The 18,692-nt window shown below is 55.9% G+C and overlaps 1 protein-coding gene across 10 annotated transcripts in view; it reads right to left on the bottom strand.

Annotated features, from left to right (window-relative positions):
- Positions 1-18,692, bottom strand: part of MICAL3 (microtubule associated monooxygenase, calponin and LIM domain containing 3) — a 147,978-nt gene that overhangs the window by 17,030 nt on the left and 112,256 nt on the right. For 8 of the 10 annotated variants that reach the window (XM_049694790.1, XM_049694791.1, XM_049694793.1 and 5 more), the window contains 9 exons: positions 16,790-16,924; positions 15,773-15,835; positions 12,992-13,105; positions 12,187-12,324; positions 11,912-11,994; positions 9,327-11,025; positions 8,796-8,890; positions 2,023-2,133; positions 15-108 (listed from right to left, as the gene is read on the bottom strand). In XM_049694790.1, coding sequence (XP_049550747.1) covers positions 15-108; positions 2,023-2,133; positions 8,796-8,890; positions 9,327-11,025; positions 11,912-11,994; positions 12,187-12,324; positions 12,992-13,105; positions 15,773-15,835; positions 16,790-16,924 — 2,532 coding nt within the window. The remainder of the gene's footprint in view (positions 1-14; positions 109-2,022; positions 2,134-8,795; positions 8,891-9,326; positions 11,026-11,911; positions 11,995-12,186; positions 12,325-12,991; positions 13,106-15,772; positions 15,836-16,789; positions 16,925-18,692) is intronic. The other 2 variants (XM_049694796.1, XM_049694799.1) reach the window with 2 other exon arrangements.

Below are 18,692 nucleotides of genomic sequence, written 5' to 3'. Positions count from 1 at the left end.
AACCCAGCCGGTACCTGCTTCCCCACGCAGCGCCTTCTCCACGGCGACGCCCCTCTCCTCCAGCTGGCGCTGCTTCTCCTCCACCTGCTCCAGCTGCCGCTGGATGATCTGCGGGCGACATGACAGCGTGAAGGAGGGAGAAGGGCGAAGCGGGCGGGTGCCCAGAGCGCGGCACGAGCACACGAGGGTGCAAACACCCCAGCGGGGCTCTTGAGAGTCTCAAACAGATCCTGCTTCGACAAGATTAAAACTGCCCAGCGCAGACTTGCGCTTGCTGGGGTCAGGGGTTGGGGTGAGGGACCGGGAGTTTGGGGTTAGTGGCTGTAAACTATTAGACGTAGGATGGATGAACACCAAGGTCCTGGTGTACAGCACAGAGAATCACAGCCAATCTCCTGGGATAAGCCATCATGGAAAAGAGTATAAAAGGAATGCATACACGTAGATAACTGAATCACTTCGCTGTACAGCAGAGATTAGCACAACATCGTAAACCAACTCTACCTCAATGAGAAAACATGGCTCCACTCTGCACGGAGTGAGGCTTCTCGGGGATGACTGACACCCGGGACGACCTCCCACCCCGAAGCAGCGGCAGGGACATATCTTCACACAGAAAATGAAATAAAATCCAGGGATCCGGTCATGCAGGGAACGCAGATCCAGAGTAACGTCCGGGGAAAGGACGAGAAAGCTGGTTTTGGAAAACCAGAGGAATCTCTTCGCTGGGAATGGATTTGCTGTTCATGTTTCTTGCTGCTGTAGAGCTTTTGATTATTGTCCGAATCTTTATGAACACAGCTATATACATACGATTTCATTAAAAAACCACATTGTATTTAGGTATCATTTAATACTTTGTGTTAAAAAATTATTTTTTGTTAAAAAAAAAAATCTGGGGGCTTTCCTGGTGGCGCAGTGGTTGAGAGTCCACCTGCCGATGCGGGGGACACGGGTTCGTGCCCCGGTCCGGGAAGATCCCACATGCTGCGGAGCGGCTGGGCCCGTGAGCCATGGCCACTGAGCCTGTGTGTCGGAAGCCTGTGCTCCGCAACGGGAGAGGCCACAACAGTGAGAGGCCCGCGTACCGCAAAAAAAAAAAAAAAAAAAAGAGGGAGAAGAGAATAGTGGCTTTTTAAAAGTGGTTCGTTTTGTTCCTTCATATCTTGACCGCTTTAATGCCGGGAATAAGATATGGCATGGTCCTTGTCCTTGGGAACTCACAGATCTGGAGACGGTCATATAAACTGGTTCCTGGAGTACAATTGAACCTTACAGGCACTGTGATAGACGTCACTGTGGGACGTGGTACAGTAAGCAATCTACCTTTCTGATAGCAGTCATCCTTTTTTTTCCTTTCCTGCTTTGGACTGGGCTTGTCTTTTTACAATAAGTATGGGACTGAAGTAGATGTGGGAAAGCTAGACTTTGGCATTTTCCAGCTTAAAAAAATATCCTCAGAGGATTGATGGGTCCTTGGAAGGACCTGTAGTAGAAGAGTTCCTCACTTAAAAGAAGTAATGATGAGGGCTTCCCTGGTGGCGCAGTGGTTGAGAGCCTGCCTGCCGATGCAGGGGACGCGGGTTCGTGCCCCGGTCCGGGAAGATCCCACATGCCGCGGAGCGGCTGGGCCCGTGAGCCATGGCCGCTGAGCCTGTGCCTCGGAAGCCTGTGCTCCGCAACAGGAGAGGCCACAACAGTGAGAGGCCCACATACCGCAAAAAAACAAACAAACAAACAAAAAAAACTGAAAGGCCTGGGACCCTGAGGACAGCTCCAACCTCTAAATCCCAGGCGCGTCGGAGGCCAGCCAGTCACAGCTGCCTCTTGCTAACAGCTCTGACAAACGCAGGAGCTGGCTTTACAGTGGTTCTTCCAGAGCTAGGGTCTAGGAGACTCAAAGCCGGGCCCCTCCCTCTCCCCCAGCCAGCGCCCCCCGCGAGGTTTCTGCAGTTGCACGAGTGGCGGCCCTGCTCGCCTCCTCTCCCGCCCTCCTGTGGGTGCGGACTCCCAGCGGCTCACCTGGGCGCGGTGCAGCCGCTTCAGCTCCTCCTGCTTGGCCTGCCTCCGGGCTGCTTTCTGCACACGCCGGGTCAGCTTGGTGTTCAGCTCCTCCTCCGTGTAAGTCCTCGGCTGCAGGGGACGATAGGGGTTTATTCAGTCAGGGTCACGGAGGCCGCAGGGCAGGCGGGGGCGAGGTGTGCGCAGACGCCCAGACCCTCAGCCTGGCAGGAGCTCCACGGGCCAGGGGGCACCTGGAGATCCATGGGAGACGCTCCCATGGGGCAGGGACAGGAGGCTGGCTGCACAATGACTGCTGGGCAGTTAGGACAGGAGGGTGGGGCGCCTTTACTGCTGAGATCACCAGTTTCCCATGTAAGGACATCTGCTCTTCTTTAAGACAGTGGGGGTAAACATGTTGATCAAATGTTTCCCCCAAGCCTCTTGCTTGTAGGGGGCACACAGGGAAAGGAAAAAGAAAACCCAGGATCCTGCTACTTTTTGGTTTAGTATCAAAAGCCACCTTTTTCAGATGAGCACTACTGGCAAGGTTCTTTGAAGAAGCCACGCCTGAAGGCAACAGGGTGCTTCTATTCTAAGTCTGAGCGAACCCAAACCAACTAATGCAGCTGGAAGAAGGGTGCCGGTGAACCTGGACAGATCAGGGGTGTGCACACCAAGAGGAGCGAGGATGTGCTCTGGCAGGGCTGTGGGGCTGTCAACAACGGAGGGGCTCCCAGCCAGACAGCACAGCTGCACCTGCGAGCGTGGCGCGGAGGGCACAGTGGGTGAATGCGGGCGACACTGAGGGACACCTTCTTTACTGCCTCCAAGAAAACGAAAAAGGAGCCTTTGCAGACTTTAAAGGAGCTTCCGAATTTAACTCAGGAGTTTATCCTGGTAATCTTTATTCTAAGAGTTCCAGTGCTAGTGGAGAGCCACCACTTAAGGACCGTCTCGGGACTCCCCGAGCATGTACCCTGCAGGTCACGGAGCCAAGGGCTCAAAAACTCCCCGTTCCTGTGGCACCCAGGCCCAGAGGGGCCTCCCTGTCCCCACTGGCATCCGGAGCAAAAGCACCACATGGCCCCCCAGCCTGCGACAAGCAAGGCACCTCCCCGTCCTTGTCCGTTGCCGCCGTCCACGCGTGCCCAGACACGGTTAGTGAGGGTTCGGCTGCCGGGCCGGGCGGGGCTGCAGCAAGGCCTTCCCACAGGGACAGGACACAGCCTTCGATGCACATCATGTCCTGAACATAAACCGACTTTTAAGGGGACGTGATGGAGAACAAAGCAGAATGGCAATAATAACAATGATCAAAAATTAAAAATAGGACCCAGAAATGGAGCAAAATCAGCTACAAGTTTAAAACAAACGTGCACGACTAAAACGCATGATGGCTCTTCCCGTGTCAGCCAGGATGTCTGCGTGTAGGCTGGGAGTGAGACGCCAGCAGCGCCACCTCAGTGAACCCGCCTGAGTGAAGCCAGGAGTCACTTTTCTGCCGAGAAGTCAGTGCCTCCTTCACTGGCCCCAAACTTCCTGTGCTCTGTCCTCAGTCCCCTTGTGTGAAAAGTAACCACAAGGTCACAGGAGCTCTTTCTCTGTGCAAGTTCAGACTCCTCTCTCTGGCCGAACACTGCAGGGTGATGGCTGGGGGCAGGTGGTGGGAGACCCGGGTAGACTGCCTGTCAGCCAAGTTCTCTGTCCTGCTGGTGTCCCTGAACAGGCCCCAGCAGCCCTGGGAGGGGGTGGCCATCTCCCGATTATACGCCAAGAAAGGGACCTAAATGGCACGAATAACAGACTTCCATCAGGGATACTGCAAGCAGTCAGTGTGGCCTCTTCTCACCCACTGAGCTTAGAACAGAGTTGCTTGGCAGTCCCATTAACTAGCTCAAAGGGAGGAAGGGAGCGAGAGGGGCAGCCACTTCTCCCAGGTCAGGGCCTCCCAGAGGCCACACCTGGCCATGTGTGCACATCCTGCCTCAAGCCAGAGTGAGGAAGGTTTTCATTATCAGAACAAGGCAGTTAAAAAGGAGACAGGTAATTTCCCCATGTGGCACGTGAAAAAATCCAAAGGAACTAGTAACTACAGCCTGAGGACCAGCACTTACCTATTAAATTAAAGGGCGTGACTGAATAGCCAAAACAACCTTAAGAAAGAAGAATGGAGCTGGAGGAATCAGGCTCCCTGACTTCAGACTATACTACAAAGCTACAGTAATCACAACAGTATGGTACTGGCACAAAAAACAGACACATAGATCAATGGAACAGGATAGAAAGCCCAGAAATAAACCCACGCACCTGTGGTCAACTAATCTATGACAAAGGAGGCAAGGATATACAATGGAGAAAAGACAGTCTCTTCAATAAGTGATGCTGGGAAAACTGGACAGCTACATGTAAAAGAATGAAATTAGAACCTTCTCTAACACCATACACAAAAATAAACTCAAGGGCTTCCCTGGTGGTGCAGTGGTTAAGAATCTGCCTGCCAATGCAGGGGACACAGGTTCGAGCCCTGGTCCAGGAAGATCCCACATGCCACAGAGCAACTAAGCCCATGCGCCACAACTACTGAGTCTGCGTTCTAGAGCCCACAAGCCACAACTACTGAGCCCCCATGCCTAGAGCCCGTGCTCTGCAACAAGAGAAGCCACTGCAATGAGAAACCCACACACCGCAATGAAGAGTAGCCCCCACTAGCCACAGCTAGAGAAAGCGTGCAAGCAGCAACAAAGACCCAACACAGCCAAAAATAAATAAAATAAATAAATTTATTTAAAATATGGCAGGGATTCCCTGGTGGCGCAGTGGTTGACAGTCCACCTGCCGATGCAGGGGACATGGGTTCGTGCCCCGGTCCAGGAAGATCCCACATGCCGTGGAGCGGCTAGGCCCGTGAGCCATGGCTGCTGAGCCTGCGCGTCTGGAGCCTGTGCTCCGCAACGGGAGAGGCCACAACAGTGAGAGGCCCACGTACCGCGAAAAAAAAAAAAAGAAGGCATTTTTTACAGAAGTAGAACAAAAACTCTTAAAATTTGTATGGAGACACAAAAGACCCCGAATAGCCAAAGCAGTCTTGAGGGAAAAAAACGGAGCTGGAGGAATCAGACTCCCTGACTTCAGACTATACTACAAAGCTACAGTAATCAAGACAGCATGGTACTGGCACAAAAACAGAAATAAAGATAAATGGAACAGTATAGAAAGCCCAGAGATAAACCCACACACCTATGGTCAACTTATCTATGACAAAGGAGGCAAGGATATACAATGGAGAAAAGACAGCCTCTTCAATAAGTGGTGCTGGGAAAACTGGACAGCTACATGTAAAAGAATGAAATTAGAACACTTCCTAACACCATGCACAAAAATAAACTCAAAATGGATTAGAGACCTAAATGTAAGACCGGACTATAAAACTCTTAGAGGAAAACATAGGCAGAACACTCTTTGACATAAATCTCAGCAAGATCTTTTCTGATCCACCTCCTAGAGTAATGAAAATAAAAACAAAAATAAACAAATGGGACCTAGTGAAACTTAAAAGCTTTTGCAAAGCAAGGGAAACTGCAAACAAGACAAAAAGACAACCCTCAGAATGGGAGAAAATATTTGCAAATGAATCAACGGACAAAGGATTAATCTCCAAAATATATAAACAGCTCATGCAGCTCAATATTTAAAAAACAAACCACCCAATCCAAAAATGGGCAGAAGACCTAAATAGACATTTCTCCAAAGAAAACATACAGATGGCCAAGAAGCACATGAAAAGCTGCTCAACATCATTAATTATTAGAGAAATGCAAATCAAAACTACAATGAAGTATCACCTCACACCAGTTAGAATGGGCATCATCAGAAAATCTACAAACAACAAATGCTGGAGAGCGTGTGGAGAAAATGGAACCCTCTTGCACTGTTGGTGGGAATGTAAATTGATACAGTCACTATGGAGAACAGTATGGAGGTTCCTTAAAAAACTAAAAATAGAAGTACCATATGACCCAGCAATTCCACTACTGGGCATATACCCTGAGAAAACCATAATTCAAAAAGACACATGCACCCCAATGTTCACTGCAGCACTATTTATAATAGCCAGGTCATGGAAGCAACCTAAATGTCCATCGACAGACAAATGGATAAAGAAGATGTAGTACATGTATATACAACGGAATATTACTCAGCCATAAAAAGGAACGAAATTAGGTCACTTGTAGAGATATGGATGCATCTAGAGACTGTCATACAGAGTGAAGTAAGTCAGAAAGAGAAAAACAAATGTCGTATATCAACACATACATGTGGAACCTAGAAAAATGGTACAGATGAACCAGTTTGCAGGGCAGAAACTGAGACTCAGATGTAGAGAACAAACGTACGGACAGCAAGGTAGGAAAGCGGCGGGGGTGGTGGGGTGGTAGTGGTGGTTGTGGGATGAACTGGGAGATTGGGATTGACATATGTACACTAATATGCATAAAACAGATAACTAATTAAAACCTGCTATATAAAAAAACAAACTAAAAACTAAAAAACAAAACAAAAAAAACTCAAAATGGATTAAAGACCTAAATGTAAGACCAGATACTATAAAAGTCCCAGAGGAAAAATAGGCAGAACATTCTTTGACATAAATCACAGCAATTTTTTTTTGGATCCATCTCCTAGAGTAATGGAAATAAAAGCAAAAATAAACAAATGGGATCTAATTAAACTCAAAAGCTTCTGCACAGCAAAGGAAACCATAAGAAAAACAAAAAGACAACCAACGGACTGGGAGAAAATATTTGCAAACCATGAGACCAACAAGGAGTTAATCTCCAAAATATACAAATAGCTCATACAGCTTGATATCAAAAAAACAAACAGTCCAATCAAAAAATGGGCAGAAGACCTCAACAGACATTTCTCCAAAGACATACAGATGGCCAACAGGCACATGAAAAGATGTTCATCATTGCTAATTATGAGAGAAATGCAAATCCAAACCAGAATGAGGTATCACCTCATACTGGTCAGAATGGCCATCATCAAAAAGCCTACAAATAATAAATGCTGGAGATGATGTGGAGAAAAGGGAAACCTCCTACACTGTTGGTGGGAATGTAAATGGTGCAGCCGCTACGGAGAACAGTATGGAGGTTCCTTAAAAACTAAAAACAGAACTACCACATCATCCAGCAATCCCACTCCTGGGCATATATCCGGAGAAAACCATAATTCGAAAAGATACATGCATCCCTATGTTCATTGCAGCACTATTTACAATAGCCAAGACACGGAAGCAACCTAAATGTCCTTCGACAGAGGAATGGATAAAGAAGACATGGTACATATATACAGCAAAATATTACTCAGCCATAAGAAGGAATGAAATAATGCCATTTGTGACAACGTGGATGGACCTGGAGATTATCACATTAAGTGAAGTAAGCCAGACAGAGAAAGACAAATACCATATGATATCACTTATATGTGGAATCTTAAAAAAATGACACAAATGAGCTTATATACAAAACAGAAATAGACTCACAGACATAGAAAAAAAATTGTTACCAAATGGGAAGTGGGGGAGGGATAAATTAGGAGTCTGGGATTGACAGACACACACTACTATATATAAAATAGATAATAAACAAGGGCCTACTGTATAGCACAGGGAACTCTACTCAACACTCTGTAATAACCTATAATGGAAAAGAATCTCAAAAAGAATATATGTATATATATATAAACACATATATGTATAACTAGATCCCTTTCCTGCACACCTAAGACTAACACAACACAGTAAATCAACTACACTTCAATTAAAAAAAGAAACGCGCTGGTGCTTCACCGACTTCTGGGGGTGCAGCCCTGGGAACGTGGCTGCCAGCTCCCGGGCCAGTGGGCCAGGCCGCATGGTTTGGTTGTATTTGAGTCAAACTGAGGCAAAGTGGGAAACGTGAGTTATCTCTTGTTGACAGGGCTACAGGTGATTTTTTAAAAATCTGTATTAATTTTTCTATATAAACATTTTAAATAAAAATAAGTCATTTTTAGTTCGTTTTTTGCTTTTTTAAATGAAACGAAACTCAGAGGTTTGTTTCACAGCCGCCTGAAGCAGGGTCGAGGAACCACGTGCCCCACTGCGCGGACCCAAGGCTCCTGTGGGTGTCTGCAGGAGGCTCCCCACCCGCCGGCTGATGCAGCCCCATGCTCTGGGGGTGTCCCACGCCCCTCAGTTCTTACTCTGAAGATGCTCAGACCTGCAGGAGACGGAGAGGCAGACGACACCCTCGCCAACCTGTGCCTCTTCTCCTGAGTCGCCTGCAGACGACACGGCCCTTCCCCCCACAGATGGAGCTCATGTGTCCTCAGCACAAGATGCTTCCCACGCAGCTCCCGCACTCCAATAGCGTACTCGGGGCGAAACCGGGGTGACGTTATCACGTACCCGGACATAATGTCGTGCCAGGTCAGCACGTCCTGGGCGCAGCCCTGACTTCAGTGTTCCCTACATGGCCCCCGGCGACAGGGTGCTCGTGGGATCCTAGGGCTGGGGTCCCAGACTCGCTGTCGGTGTGGATGAGGAGGGCGCCTGGGGCCCGGGGACAGCTGTGGTCAGAGGGACGCGCTCCCCCTCAGACTGGCCCTGACACAGGCGGCTCGGGCCCAGGGGAGAGCTCCCGCCGTGTCTTGGCCTGGACACGGGCCAGGCGCGGGGTTCAGCTGCGCGTCGGCTGGGGTGAGGCGCTGAACAGGGGACAGAGTCACAGCCGCGGCCCACCCACCTCTCTCCTGGACTTCTGGGAGGTCCGCTCCAGGACATCGTCGCTGGAGATGTCCGAGTCCTCCGAGCAGCTCAGCTGGCGTCGGGGCCGCAGCTCTGGGGGGGCAGAGGCAGAGCAGGGACAGTGACCCGTGGCCACACGGGGTACTCTCCCCACTTCCACACTCACGGCAGCCCAGGGCAGGGGAGCGGAGGTGTGGTTCTCCCCGGTTTGGGTCTGTCCCGCATCCGGAGCCACGAGCCTGGATGCTGACGCACATCCGGGCGGGACTGGGCCCACACGCACCGAAGGGGCCCCGTCTGGAGCCAGCGCCCAGCCACTCACCATCAGGCCCTCCCTGGGAAGTCACAGCCCCCCACGGCCCCCGCCCAGCTGCACGCTGGTTTCAGAAGGTGCTGGGTTTAGTTTCCTTCTCCCTAGGAAGCCCCAGGGGAGGGGGCAGCATGGGAAGTGGGTCTTTCGAGGGAGCTACAGGGGCTGGAGAGCCCGCACCGTGCGCTCTGCCCGGGAGGGGCCCCCATGCTGCTGTACCTGCTCTCGTGACAGGAGACGCCCCCGGCTTGCGGGCGTCCACAGTGGTCTCACTGGAAGGGGTGCTGGGGCGGGACCTGCCATCACCCTTCTTCTTCTTGTCCTTCCTGTACCCGGAGAAGACGGACTTCCACAGGGACCTGGGCTTGGCTGCTGCTTCCTCCAGGGCGCTGGGGCTGGGCCTCTCCGGGGGCCGGCCGTCACCCTTGGGCTTCTTCTCTTTCTTGTTTCTTCTGGGGGAGAAGAGGGACGATCTCTTCTTGCTCTTCCCGCTGGAGCCCTCGGACGAGGTAACCGAGCCGTCCAGGCCCCCTGAGTCCGAGGGAGGCGACGGGACCTCCTCACTCGTGGCTTTGTGCGTTGGGGTGGGCTCCTCGGGGCCCTTGGGGGGCACGGCAGTGGCTCTGCGGGGTGCCGGGGTCCTGGGGGCCCTGGGGGCGGTGGCCACAGTGTCCATCTCCTTCATCCTGCTCAGCTGCCGGGCCATGGCATCCCTCAGCGCCGGGCTCCGCACTGACTTCTCCCGGGCGCGCATACGCTCGGCTGCCAGCTCCTTGGCCTCGGCGGAGACCAGCGGCAGCCCCCGCTTCTGTGGCGGGAGCCCACTCTCAGGCCCCCGGCCTCTCTCCTGGGCCAGGGGCTGCTCGGGGCAGGGCCAGCGGGAGGGGGGCGTGAAGAAGGGCTCCTGCAGACTCGAGTCCTCCGTGCGGTCGTCATACGTGTCCTCCACATCGTCCGCAAAGGGGATCTCGTCCACGCTCTCCACAAATGGCTTTGGTGCCTCCTCTGGGGGCGGCCGGGTGGGCTCCCGGGGGGTCCGCAAGCATGCGGCCGGTGCTCGGGGCTCCGAGGCTGCGAGCTGCCCCGCCAGGGCCGGCTTCCCATGAAGGGTGGCGGGCTCCTCGTCGGGAGGTGGGGGCGGAGGGCTGGAGGGGGGCGTGAGCATGGTGGAGTCGGACGTGCTGAAGCTCTGGCTGCCGGGCGTCCTGGTGCGGGAGGAGCTGCCCTGCAGGCCCAGCCCCGAGCTGCTGGACAGGTCTCTGTGCTCCGCCCGGGCACCCTTCAGCTCCCTGCCAGGTGGGGACCCCGGGGTGGGCGGGGAGGGCTGGGTCCCCCTGGCGGCAGGCGGCCCCAGCCTCCCGGGGACAGGTGTGGGTTTCAGAAGCCAGGGTCCCTCGCCCTGGGGGAGCTTCTCAGCTCGACAGGCCTGCAGGGGCGCGGGCTGGAACGCGGGCTCAGGTCCAGGGCCCCGTTGCACGGGCGTGAGCCCCAGGCTGCGGCGGATCTCTGCGCTCTTCATCCAGAACTCTGCCACCAGGTCGCTGCGTCTCAGGGCCTCGTCCCCAGGGAGGGGGCTGCCCAGTGTGTCCTTGGTGACCCCCTGGCTCTTCACGGGGAGGGGGGCCAGGGGGGTGGAGGTTCTGGCTGGCACAGGCTGGAAGCGGATGGGGGACACGGTGGGGGACGGCACGGTGGCCTCGGCGGACGGCTGAGGCTGGGAGCAGATGGGGAGGGGGGCCAGCGGGGACCGGCGCTGTGGGCTTGCAGGTGAGGGCGGCGTCCTGGCTTCGGGCTGCGATTGGACAGGGGTGCCGGCTGTGGGCTCCCCATGGGCGAGCTCTGGCTCTGGCTCTGGCACAGGGCTCTCCGCGGGCAACCCCCTCGTGGCGGCTGCAGAGGCGCGCGGGGCTCGGGCGCCCTGTAGGAAAGCAAGGTGACAGGACCTGCTTAGAAGGCAGGGCTCTGATGGGCATGCTCTCCCGCCAAGGGCCTGAGCTTCCTGAAACACCCTCTCCATGCGGGGGGCCACAATCAAGGGCCAGGAGAACACCCCCCGTTTTGATCCGTCTGTCAAGCTTCAGAGCCCCTCACCCAGTGAACATGTGAAGCTTTCAGGTTTGGTTCATCCCAAATGCATCTGGTTCTTTGGGCCCTGAACTGACATCAGCCAAAGGATGCTAACGACCAGCCCCAGAGCTCCGAGGTCTCTTGACTTAAGACTTAAAACAGCATCAATCGCGTCTGCCTCCCGGACTGTCCTTCCTGCCACGCCCCGGCCTCATTGCAGATGAAACCCCCCAAATCACCTTGCTCTTCAGGACCCCAAAGACCAAGCCAAGTAGCCCCAGGCCTCAAGCTCTGGCCGCCCTCTAGATGGCCTCCCCTAAAACGTGTTCCACAGGACACAGTGTTACTATCTATTTATGGAGCATCCTGCAGTGTGTGGTTCAAAGACCACGGGTCACCTGGACAAGTATTTTTAATTTAGAAAATCATACATTCATTTTAGCATAATATTGAGAAAAAACACATCTGTTGTATCAAACCAGTAATCCCACAAATATTACTGTTTTAACTTAAAAATAAATTTATGTTAAAACGGTATGCTGTATGGACACACAGAGAACAGTAGTGGGAAGCTCAGTGGTGGGATTGGCGCACAGCAGGCCACACTGGGCTGGAGCCCCAGGGCCACTCCTGTTTTCAACAGCCCATCAGCACAGGGAATAAAAAAACTGGGTTCACACCAAGGCCCCTAAGGAGTCCCATCAGCTCTGCCTCCAAAGTGGGCCCCAAATCCTTACCTGTGCCCTGGGGCTGTGGGCTGGGGAGGACAGGACCGAGTGCTCCTCAGGGGACCGGCTGGGGCTGGAGACTTGGGAGCGACCTGAGAAAACAGATACAGGATTTGCAAGAGGAAACACCCGCTCGCACTGCAGCGGGGCTGCTCCCAGGGCGTCCCGGCCTCGGCCATGTCACCAGTGTAGGATCTGCATCCAAAGGTCCAAAGGTGAGCTGCACAGGTGCCACAGGGGAAGGGGCCGTGCAGGGAGGGGAGGGCAGGGGCTCGCACACAGACCTCTCTCTGGGCGCCTTGCCAAGGCCGGCGGTGGCTCCTCCTCGCCTTCAGACACCCGCAGCTCCAGTCCCACTCCCGCCGCCACCTGCTGCAGCTCCGTGTCGGTCTCTGACGGAACGTCGTCCGACCAGTGCTGACCTGCCGAGAGAAGTGAGCACAGACCTCAAGTGAGGCTGTGCTCCTTGCCAGGCTCCCGGCTCCTCAGAGGACAGCCGCCAGGCCACCAACTGCAGCGTGAGGTCCAGCCGGCTCTGCATCCCGGCCAGGCGCTGCCCGCTGGTCCCCCTCCTGAGACTCGTCCATCAACACAGCATCCTCTGTGACGCGGAGCCCCAGGACGCCCATGGCACCTCCTCTCTTTTGAGGGTGCGGGCCTTCCTGAGCACACGGACGGCTCCACAGGAAGGACCAGCCTCGGGGACTCGGAGCCCTCCCGGCCCAGCCCCGCCCGTTCTCACCTCCCAGCCCAGTCCCTGCCCCTCCCCCTCAACGCCATCTCCTCCTCGTACCAGCTTCCAGAGGCAGCAGCTGGATTAAAGGCCTCGTAGGAAGCCCTGAATCTGCTCGGTTTCTCCCCAAGACTTAACGAGCGCAGCCCACGTCCAAAGGGTGGGTGAAACGACACATCTTCAGATTAGTGGCAGAACAAGGAAGGAACCAGGAGCCCTAACGGCCGCTCCTCTGAGCACCTCACTTTCGTCTTAATGTGTGTTCCGTTCTTCCCTGAGCTCAGGCCACTGCGGGCCCCTCCCCGGGAGGAAGAAGGCGGGCACCACGGTTGGGGGAGGCTCTGGGGTCCCCGTACCATCGCCCAGCTCTGCGCCAGTGTCCCCCGTGTCCCCATTCTCCGCTGCCTCGCCTTCTATCTCTGCTGGCTCTGAGTCCACATCTTCTTCCAGGTCGTCCTCGTCAAACGGGACTGCAAGGCAGAGACGTTCAAAGGAAGGAAGAGGAGAGAGACGACAGACAGACAGACGACAGACGTGTGGGCAGAGGGCTCCCAGGGCTGTCACGTGACGACCGCAAAGAGGAGAGGGGAGAAGCCTGCCTGGGTGGGGGTCGGTGGGCCGGGAGGGCTCCGAGGGCAGGGCGGGGCCAGGCTGGGCGGGGCCTCCTGAACACGGATCAGGAAGGTACCCAGCTGCAAACATGGCAGCGGGGCCCTGCACCCACCGAAGCGTGCACAAGCCGCTTAACCCTCGAGGGGGCTGCTAACCCTGCCTTTCAGGGAAGACACGGAGCCCAGGCAGCTGGGGGGTCTGTTTGCAGCCCCACCGCTCAGCCTGGCACCAGTGCCGTGTGCAGGGGGGTGACCGACCGGCAGGGCTGCAGCCCCGCTTGGGAGAATTTAGACACGTACTTTTTTTAAGTGTAAGAGAGAGGGACGAGGGGACGTGGAAAGTTCGTTTTTTTGGACTCAAGACCAGCCCTTCAGCACCGCAAAATGCGGCAAAGCTTCATTTCTCCTGAGCAAGGAGGCTAACGTACACACTCACACACACACACACACACACACACACACACACACACACACACTCACACCTGTTCCTAACCCTGCACAAGAACTCAGACTACAGTTCAGGTTACAAGAAGGCAGCAGGAAGCAGCCACAGACGCATTGCGCTGCCTGGACCAGGGGTCCCTCCTCCTGGGGTGCCCTGGGGGCTCTTCTCGGGTCTCCTTTCAGGAAAGGGGCTGGCCTTTGACCCACACATACTTGGTCTCAGGGTCAAGCCCGGCAGGCTGGGCAGCAGAGGAGCCCGCTGAAACGCAAGGCCAGGCCAAAGGACCATGAGACCCTCGATGGCCAGCAGCCCAGCCTCGTGAAGCTGCGTCCCCGGTGCCCGGGGCTGTGCAGTACCCAGCAGTGACCGTGAGTGGCCACAGGGTCAGAGCACAAGGAAACTGGGGACAAGACAGCCGTGATGGCCTGGAGGTGGACACCTCTAGGTGCTAGGAATGTACTTCTTGACCCAGGTGGCATGTGGGTGAGTCTTGGTGTTTTTAAATAATTCCTTAAGCTGTTACTTATCCTCACCACCCCTCCTGTGCACTCGGCTTATTAAGACGAGGTGATGGTGCACACCCGCTTGGGAGAGTGCTATGAAATTGGTGTGGGACAGACGAGGCAGGGCCAGGACGCCCTCCTGTGACGATGGCATTTGCCAGGACCAGTCCTGGGGAGAGCGCTCAGCTACTTCCACAGACGGAGACCTCTGTGCGCCAGCACTGCTGCTCACTCATCACACAGCAGCGGAGGGGACTTCTGAGGCAAACAAGCCTCTCCTCCCGGGGCTTCCTGTGGGACAGCGAGCTGGCCGCTGATGGGGACAGAACCCGGGCCCGCCCCACGGCGGGTGCCCGCCGGGCCCACACGCGTGCTACAATTAGTCTGTGAGTGGCCGGGCATCGAGAGGCAATTTTACACGTTTGTGTTGGCAAGTCCGTTGGAAGCAAGAGTGACACGGACTCCCCAGCCTGGGGTGGCTCCAGACACAGGACACTAGAGCAGCCCAAGCCCAGACCTGGCCCTGTGGCCCCCAGCGGTTCTCCTACTCAGAGAAACATCTGCACAGACTCGGGGTTAGGAGTCTACGGTCCTCAGCGGCACCCTGAAAGGAACGACTGTCACACGTATCAAAATACACGACAAGCACCAATGCAGCAGCAGCAACGCTGAAAGAGACATAGCTTGAGGGAGGGAACTGGGGGTTAATCCAAGTTAGGATGGAGCGGGTGCTAGAAGCAGCCACACACAAGGAAGCAGGTGGCGCCGACACGCTCAGCTCTGGTCTATTCAGCGGCCGCTGGGGCGTCCCGATACCTCAGCCTCGTCCAACCGTCCTGGGGACAAAACTAACTAGAAGAGGGTGACCGCAGCCCTCTCTACAGCTCGGCGTGAAGGTGCCTCCTGACCTGTGAGCCGAGGAGGATAACGGGCGGCTGGCAGGCGGCTGGTGGGGCAACCAGCCTGCCCACTCGGAAGGGGCAACCAGCCCTTCTGCATTTCACAACCGGTGGGGGCCAAGGCTGTCCCACGTCCTGCCCGATGCCAGAGCCCCTCACTGAGAAATGCCCCCCCGCCGAAAAGTGCACTGAGGACAGGCAAGGTCTCTCGGCTCCCTCGTGGCCTGAGAGCTTGCAGAGAGCCCTGCACCTCGGCCTGCAGACCCAGCCTGGCCCTCACCCCAGTACTGACTGCCTCAGTCGTGGCACCACAGGAGCGGTACTGACTGTTGCGAGAATCCTCCAGCCCACACCCAGCCACTGTCCAGCCTCATTTCTGCGGACTCTGAGCCTCAGTGCTGTGCACAGTCCTTCGGCTTCGGTTTCACTCTATGTCTGCTAACAAAACGACACCCACCCCCACCCGACTGCACTACTGCTCTGCTCTGGTCTTCCCAGGAGGGCGCGTGGCGTGTCTGGTCCATGCAAGGGCGGCGGCCTGAGCGAGGCATGCACGTGCCCCCGCCCTCCGCCGCGCATGCACTAGCGGCAGCACTAGAAGTCCAGAGTTAAGGGACCAGCAGAGCTGCCAAGAGAGTGGTTATGGTGAGCGGGCAGAGAACGAACATCACCCAACAACCTCCGGAGACCGACTCCAGCCAGGCCTGCACTGCTGCACGGCGAACGGAGGGAAGGTCGGGCCCTGAATTTGAAACAGACGATAAATACAAAGTTACACGGGAGTAAGCGTTCCCGGCGAGGAGAGCGGAGGTCCTCCTGTGGTCCACACGGAAGAGAGACGGACGACGTTACAGTCCGAGGCCCGTCCGGCCCCAACCAGGGGCAAGCAGGGTGTCGGGACAGGGAGAGGAGAGAGAGCACGGGAAGGTCAAGGGGGCGTCCCCGGTCAGCAGGCCCTCTCTTGGCTCCTGCAGAGCTGCTGGGTGTTTACGCGGCCGCAAACGTGGTTAAAGAGGTGGGCCTTGCCTGCGGCGAAGGTGGCTAACTCCCATGAAGGCCGGGCCACCCGCTCTGCGCCCTCGGCACCCTGCAGGCTGTGTCCCCAACAGGCACCGAGTGCAAACGTGGAGACAGGTGAGCAAGAGACAGAGGGCGAAGCACCAAGGTGGGCACGGTCTCCAGGTTTTCCTTTCCTTCCTTCAAAGAAGCCAGAGCAAGGTTCATCATCGTCCTGCCGTGGGCTGCAGAGCACCTCCCCTAAAACCTAGAGCTGGTAACGATGCTCCTTCAGAGGCCTCCTGGATATAAATTGCTTCTTAAAACTTTATTTCAGTCCAAGATATGGTCCCTTGACCCCATCCTGTCCGTGCACACTCACACCGAGACACACCGCATGAGGAAAAGCACAGGACATTCCTCCAAGTGGAGAAGGAAGAACCCTGCCTAGTGACACGGGCAACGTCAGCAAATTCTTGGTTTTCCCAACGTCAAGTTCACTGTTTCGCGTCAGCGGACAACAGCCCACCTCTTACCCACCGAGACTTCACATATCCTCTGACGAGAGCCCAGGGAGCAGACATGCTCCGCTGGCTCTTACTTGTGAGGAGCCTGGGGGCCCCGCCCTACAGGAGAGTCCCCGGCAGCCCGAGGGGAAGCGGGACAGAGGTGCCAGGCACCCTGCACCTGGAGGAGTTACCTCTGGAAGGAGGGGACTCAGAGGCTGGTGACACTTGCTCCTCCTGGCTCTCACGGATGTGCGTCCAGTGCACGTCAGCCTGGATCTCCAAGGGATCGGCTGGATTTACGAGCTGCTGCAGCCTTGGGCTCCCAGCTAGTGTACCAGGTTCGAGGGGCAGAGGAGATGAGGAAGGGAGAGATGACGGGAAGGAAGGAAGGAGAAAGTAAACAGGCCAGGGAAGGAAGGATCAAACACCACAGGAGAGGAAACAGAAGGAAAAGTTACCATACTTGCCAGGATCAGTTTGAATCAGAAAGAAGCAAGGATTGAGAATAAGCACACGCACACACACGTGCACACGCACACACGCCCGACTTCTACTCATTCAACTTGATTCAGTCCTTCAAGCCTCATGCAGCTGTCAATGTGGATGAAGAGAGTCCTACACTCCCCTCCGATGCAGAAAGTACCTTCCTTTCTGAAGCTCTTTTCATCTTAACTGTGTCTGAGGGACCCAAGTGCCCAGTTAGGAGAAAAGAGCGGGTCACAACTGGCCTCTGCAGGGCCAGCCTCCCAAGGTCCCAAGTACGTGGCTCTGTTGGCCACACAGCCCGTGCCTATGGCCCCCTGCCGCGTGGACACAGAGGTGGGGCGGGACAGGGCAGCCAGCTCACGTGGGGCAGGCAGTGACGCTGCTGGGATTCTAGTTTTTATCTTCTGCAGCTAAAGAGAAAAACATCCCCTTCTACAATGGGCCTCATGCAGCATATGCTGGGCTGAGGCGGGGGTGCGCTCAGAGAAGGCTGCGGTGGGGAGGAAGCGGAGTCTGTCCTGCAGACCCCAGAGCACTGGGAGTTCACGGGAACAAGAAGTAAACCCCTCTTTGCCCTTTCTGAGGTCAAAGCCCTCTTCCCGAACACGCTACTGGTGCCCCGCTGACCCACCCCTGGACGTAAGACTCGGCTTCTTAGCCAGGTGAGAACTCACCAGGGGCCCCGCTGATCCACCCCTGGACGTAAGACTCGGCTTCTTAGCCAGGTGAGAACTCATCAGGGGCCCCGCTGATCCACCCCTGGACATAAGGCTCGGCTTCTTAGCCAGGTGAGAACTCACCAGGGGCCCCGCCTTCAGGCTGTTCTTGCTCTCGGGGGCCCAAGGAATCTGCATGCACCCCTGCCCCGAGGGCTCCCATAATCAGTGCTTGGACCATGCCATACAGTTGGGTTAAAATAAGGGACAGCCAGCGACTTGGGGGAGGGGACCCTACAGGAGGGAGGGTGGCTTCTCGGGCAGCAAGAGCAGGTACCACCTGATCAGAAGGACTCTCTACGGTCTAACTGGGCAACCTGGCTTTGGCTTTGGCTTCATCATGAAAACGACAACCTCCTAATCTCCAAGCAACAGGGAACGTGACGTGGGCAGAACTCACCGCTAAGGCCACCGAACGTGGATGGGGGCTGTGCTGGGCGTGGGGTCGCAGCCCGTGTGCTCTCTTGGGAGCCGCTGGCCTCTAAGGGCTTCCTCTAGGGTCGAGGGGCCTTGGTGGTGCTGGACGGGGCTGAGTCACAGCAGCCACCAGAGAGCCCGACTGTCTTCCGACCGAGACATTAAGTCAAGGAGGAAACGCAGGCCCCTTCTCCACCTTCCAGGCAAGCAGGGGAAGACAGCGAGCCTTCTCCCTGGGGCGCGCCTGCGTGTCGCCAGTGCATGCAGCCTTGGGGACTCATCGCCCAGGCACAGGGGAGGGGCTCCGGGCGCCTGTGCTGGCCCCGCCACTTCTGAGAGCTGACTGTGACGTGGGGTGCTCGGCTCACATCAGAGGAGGAGCTGAGTCGTAACCGGATGAGGGACTGGCAGCAAATGGTCAAGGGGCACAGGGGCACCCAGGGGTGGATGCCTCGCCCGCCACTGCAGCTCTAGG

This window comes from Orcinus orca, chromosome 11 (genome assembly GCF_937001465.1).
Source record: "Orcinus orca chromosome 11, mOrcOrc1.1, whole genome shotgun sequence".
Lineage (NCBI taxonomy): Eukaryota > Metazoa > Chordata > Mammalia > Artiodactyla > Delphinidae > Orcinus > Orcinus orca.
The sequence above is the reverse complement of the archived record's forward strand: the minus strand, read 5'-3'. Positions and strand labels throughout refer to the sequence as shown.